Below are 4,938 nucleotides of genomic sequence, written 5' to 3'. Positions count from 1 at the left end.
GCTAGATCGACTCAGAATTTCACCACGACCCAGAATATATGTACTTTATGGGGCCGTAAAGCAATATTTCGATGTGATACAAACGGAATGACAAATTCAATATACCCCCATCCTATGGTGTAGGGTAGACACCATATCACAATGGACTGAATAGTCTAAGTGAGCCTGAATCTTAATCGGGCTGCCACTTTAACCTTTTAACTTTATGGTGTAGGGTATAAAAAGTTTAAAGTGAACAAATGGATATATTTTTGCTCTCTATTTTAACCTACATGCAAATGCTAATTAGAATTGCAAAATCTTTTCCAAGATCATACGCAAAACTATACAAGGATTATATAAAACAAGAGTTAAGGTCGTACCAGTTTATGCTAAACTCGAATCTAATGTCTGATATAATCCAATAGTTTACACTTTCTAAGTGTTTGTTTTAAACTACCATAATTCTAGGTAGTACAAAAATAAAACAGGTCATGTAATTTATCTACGAAAATCCATACATATTGGACATATGTCTCATATGACCTGGAATGGGAAAAATATTTTATTACTCAATAATTAGGAAAAACCCGAAGCACACATACGATTGGGTTAGTAAAACTACCTGTACAGGTAAGAGATGAGACAAATTGCTATCGTATATTTAGAAATGGTATTTCTTTAGGAAACATCAGTATTGAAACGTCAGTTAGAGAGATAAGAACACGGATTGAAGTGCCTCTTTGACAAATTGAAAATTATTCTAATTTAAATAAAAATATGCTGAAACTTACAAAAGAAGGATTGTTGTACTGCTTGAAGAGTTGTATTAACGCTTCAGCAAATAGTCAAACTATTTGTCAACGTTTTAGGCCATCAACCTGTACAGCAACTGTGAAATGTTTCTCTCAAGGACATACAAGATTGAAGGAGTTCTCCATAAAGAATCCTACAGAGTTTGATGAAAAGGTAAGAATCATAATTTATAATAAACGAAAATATATGAAACACAGATGTTCGCTTAATTGAAATGTCAACAACAGCTGTTTAAATATTGCTCAACTGATATCTAAATTTTGACTCATCAAAATTAATTGGTTCTAAATATGAGAACATAAATAGAAACTTAGAAAAGACAAGGAGAATTTATGCAAACTCTAATGAAAGACCGCTGCAAAGAATAACGATAAATCACCATAGTTTCTTCACCTTTTTAAATTAGTCCATTAGTGAAGTTTTCTTTAAACAATTAAAAAGGATGATTAAAACATTAAAAATCTTTTAACATAACCTTTCTCGTCTTACTCATTTTAGGTTATGCAAAATGATCATCCTGTTCTCGTGGATTTCCATGCCAATTGGTGTGACCCCTGCACAAAACTAACACCCAGAATGTCTGCTCTATTGAAAAATTCAGAAGAAGTTGATTTGGCCATTATTGATGTAGAAACTAATACGGATCTTGTGGATACATTTAATGTACAATCTGTACCTACTGTCTTTGCTGTTCAAAATGGCAAAATAGTTCATAAATTTATTGGTTTGGTTGAAGCAAATATTCTTAAATCTATGATTGATAGTTTGAAAGCAAAAGATTCGACCGATGGTGGTGTACATAGTTCCACAGCTTAAGGAATAAAAAGACTAAAAGCTTTAATGACATTTAATTAATTAAATTAATACATATATAATTTTAAGTATTAATTCGGGAAAAGTGACACGACGATATTTGCGTAAAATTTTTATTAATTCTAAGAATTATTTTAAGATGATATTTGTTAATAAAAAAAATATATGAAAATCAACTTTTATCAATTTCTTCAATAGGCATTAGAGTAGAGGTGTGAACGAAATTGTCGTGACACGCGTGAATCACGTGAGTCGTGAATAAAATTTGAAGCAACTCTCGTAAATGGGACTAAAACAAATGTGTCGTGCGTAAGCGTGCGTGAGAAATAAAGTCAGTTCGTGAATGTGCTTGAATAAAATTTCTGCAAAATCACTCTCACGAAAAAATCATAATTTAATTCTTACTAAAGGTGAGTACTATGTTCGTATTTTTCACCAAAACACTAAATTGAAGGTACAAAAATCTATATGAAAACGATTATATTTTTATAAAGTCTTGTGAAATAATGAAAGGAAAAGATCTAAGGAATTGATTGTGAACCATTTTATTTTTATAGTTTAATTAATTTAAAAAAGTAACGGTGAAAACAAGCTGGTTTCCAGCTTGAAAACTGAACATACTGACTCAGCTTAATGTTTTAACTAAAATTTATTTAGCTGTCGAACTATATTCAATTTATGAATTTTGTTACCTTTGTTCATTCCCTGCGGGAAAATGTCGTGAATTTGTCTTGAGTCACGTGAATTGTGTGTAAGCGTGAGTCTTTAAAAATAGTTCGTGCGTGAGCGTGCATGGGTACTGGTTCCCATTTCATGAATGTGCGTGAGTGTGAGTGGCTACCACGCGTGAATGAACTTTCAGCTTCGTGAATGTGCGTAAGTGTGAGTGAAATTTCACTCACGCGCACACCTCTACATTAGAGTTATCCAAAGTAGTCACCTCTTATCCTAAGAGCTATACAGTGTAAATTTATCCTCCTATATAATTTGTTTTTATACCCACCACCATAGAATGGTGACGGGGGTATAATAAGTTTGTCATTCCGTTTGTAGCACATCGAAATATCGATTTCGGACTATATAAAGTATATACATTCTTGACCAGGGAGAAATTCTAAGACGATATAACGATGTCCGTCTGTCTGGCTCTCTGTCTGTTGTAATCACGCTACATTCTTCAATAATGAAGCAATCGTGCTGAAATTTTGCACAAACTCGTCTTTTGTCTGCAGGCAGATCAAGTTCGAAGATGGGCTATATCGATCCAGGTTTTGATATAGTCCCCATATAATTCGACCTCCCGATTTGGGGTCTTGGGCTTATAGAAATATAGTTTTTATCCAATTTGCCTGAAATTTGAAATCTAGAGGTATTTTATGACCATAAAGGGGTGTGCCAAAAATGGTGAGTATCTGTCCATGGTTTGGTATAGCCCCCATATAGACCGATTTCCCGATTTTACTTCTTGGGCATATAGAAACCGCAGTTTTTATTCAATTTACCTGAAATTGGAAATCTAGAGGTATTGTAGGACCACAAATACGTGTGCCAAAAATTGTGGGTATCAGTTCATATTTTGGTATAGCCCCCATATAGACCGATCTCCCGATTTTACTTCTTGGGCTTATAGAAACCGTGGTTTTTATCCAATTAACCTGCAATTGGAAATCTAGAGGTATTGTAGGACGACAAATACGTGTGTCAAAGATTGTGAGTATCGGTCCATGTTTTGGTATGGTCCCCATATAAAACGACCTCCCGATTTGGGGTCTTGGGCTTATAGAAACCGTAGTTTTTATCCAAATTGTCTGAAATTGGAAATTTATAGGTATTTTAGGACCATAAAGAGGTGTTCCTCAAATGGTGAGTATCGGTCCATGTTTTGGTATAGCCCCCATATAGACCGATATCCCGATTTTACTTCTTGAGCTTCTAGAATCCGAAGTTTTTATCCAATTTGCATGAAATTGGAAATTTAGAGGTATTTTCCGGTCATAAAAATGGTGTGCCGAAAACGGTGAGTATCGGTCCATATTTTAGTATAGCCCCCACGATCTCCCGATTTAACTTCTTGGGTTTCTAGAAACCGTAGTTTTTATCCGATTTGCTGAAATTGTAAATATTCTCGTATTTTAGGCTCACAAAAACGTGTATCGGATTAAGTTTTTATCGGTCCATTGGAGGCATTACCACCATATAGACCGACTTCACTTTTTGAGGGTATAGAAGGCGCACTGATCATGAAAATTGCTTGAAACTCAATGTAAAATTTCCTGATTTTACTTCTCGGGTAAAAATCTACAGATTTAAGATTTCAAATCAAGACGTTATTTTATAATTTTCTTGCACACTTACAAGAGATGTTAATGATTCCTCTAAAACTCAAACAAAAATGGTTCTTCTAAATCCAGAATCTGATATAGTCCTCATAGGTGAAATCTTTAAATTTATCTTCGGGAAGTGTCTTCAAGTCCTCAAGCCCTCCTGAAATTTTAAAGAAACCCCTAATATTTGGTTCATGGTGGTGGGTGTTTAAGATTCGGCCCGGCCGAACTTACTGCTGTATATACTTGTTTTTAATTTCCTTTGCCTGAAAAACTTGACTTACTCCTTGTACGTTCCGATTTCTTTTAACGAACCAAGAAAAAAATTGTGCCCATAATGGCAAAACAAATATCCACACATACATAAAATGCTGCTCTCAAGGCGAAAACACATGCTGTTTTTATACCCACCACCATAGGATGGGGGGTATATTAACTTTGTCATTACGTTTGTAACACATCGAAATATTTCTCTAAGACCCCATAAAGTATATAAAGGGTGATTTGTTAAGAGCTTGATAACTTTTTTTTTTTAAAAAACGCATAAAATTTGCAAAATCTCATCGGTTCTTTATTTGAAACGTTAGATTGGTCCATGACATTTACTTTTTGAAGATAATTTCATTTAAATGTTGACCGCGGCTGCGTCTTAGGTGGTCCATTCGGAAAGTCCAATTTTGGGCAACTTTTTCGAGCATTTCGGCCGGAATAGCCCGAATTTCTTCGGAAATGTTGTCTTCCAAAGCTGGAATAGTTGCTGGCTTATTTCTGTAGACTTTAGACTTGACGTAGCCCCACAAAAAATAGTCTAAAGGCGTCAAATCGCATGATCTTGGTGGCCAACTTACCGGTCCATTTCTTGAGATGAATTGTTCTCCGAAGTTTTCCCTCAAAATGGCCATAGAATCGCGAGCTGTGTGGCATGTAGCGCCATCTTGTTGAAACCACATGTCAACAAAGTTCAGTTCTTCCATTTTTGGCAACAAAAAGTTTGTTAGCATCGAAC

At 34.9% G+C, this 4,938-nt stretch overlaps 1 protein-coding gene across 1 annotated transcript; it reads left to right on the top strand.

Moving 5' to 3' along the window:
- Window positions 1–709: 709 nt before the first annotated feature.
- On the top strand, window positions 710–1,710 carry LOC142231615 (thioredoxin-like). The gene is made up of 2 exons (XM_075302241.1): window positions 710–948; window positions 1,294–1,710. The coding sequence occupies exons 1-2, from the start codon at window positions 760–762 to the stop codon at window positions 1,609–1,611; spliced, it is 507 nt and encodes a 168-aa protein (XP_075158356.1). The 5' UTR covers window positions 710–759; the 3' UTR covers window positions 1,612–1,710.
- The last annotated feature ends 3,228 nt before the right edge of the window (window positions 1,711–4,938 follow it).

This window comes from Haematobia irritans, chromosome 3 (genome assembly GCF_050003625.1).
Source record: "Haematobia irritans isolate KBUSLIRL chromosome 3, ASM5000362v1, whole genome shotgun sequence".
Classification (NCBI taxonomy): domain Eukaryota; kingdom Metazoa; phylum Arthropoda; class Insecta; order Diptera; family Muscidae; genus Haematobia; species Haematobia irritans.
Note: the sequence above shows the minus strand (reverse complement) of the source record. Positions and strands in the feature narration are given on the sequence as shown.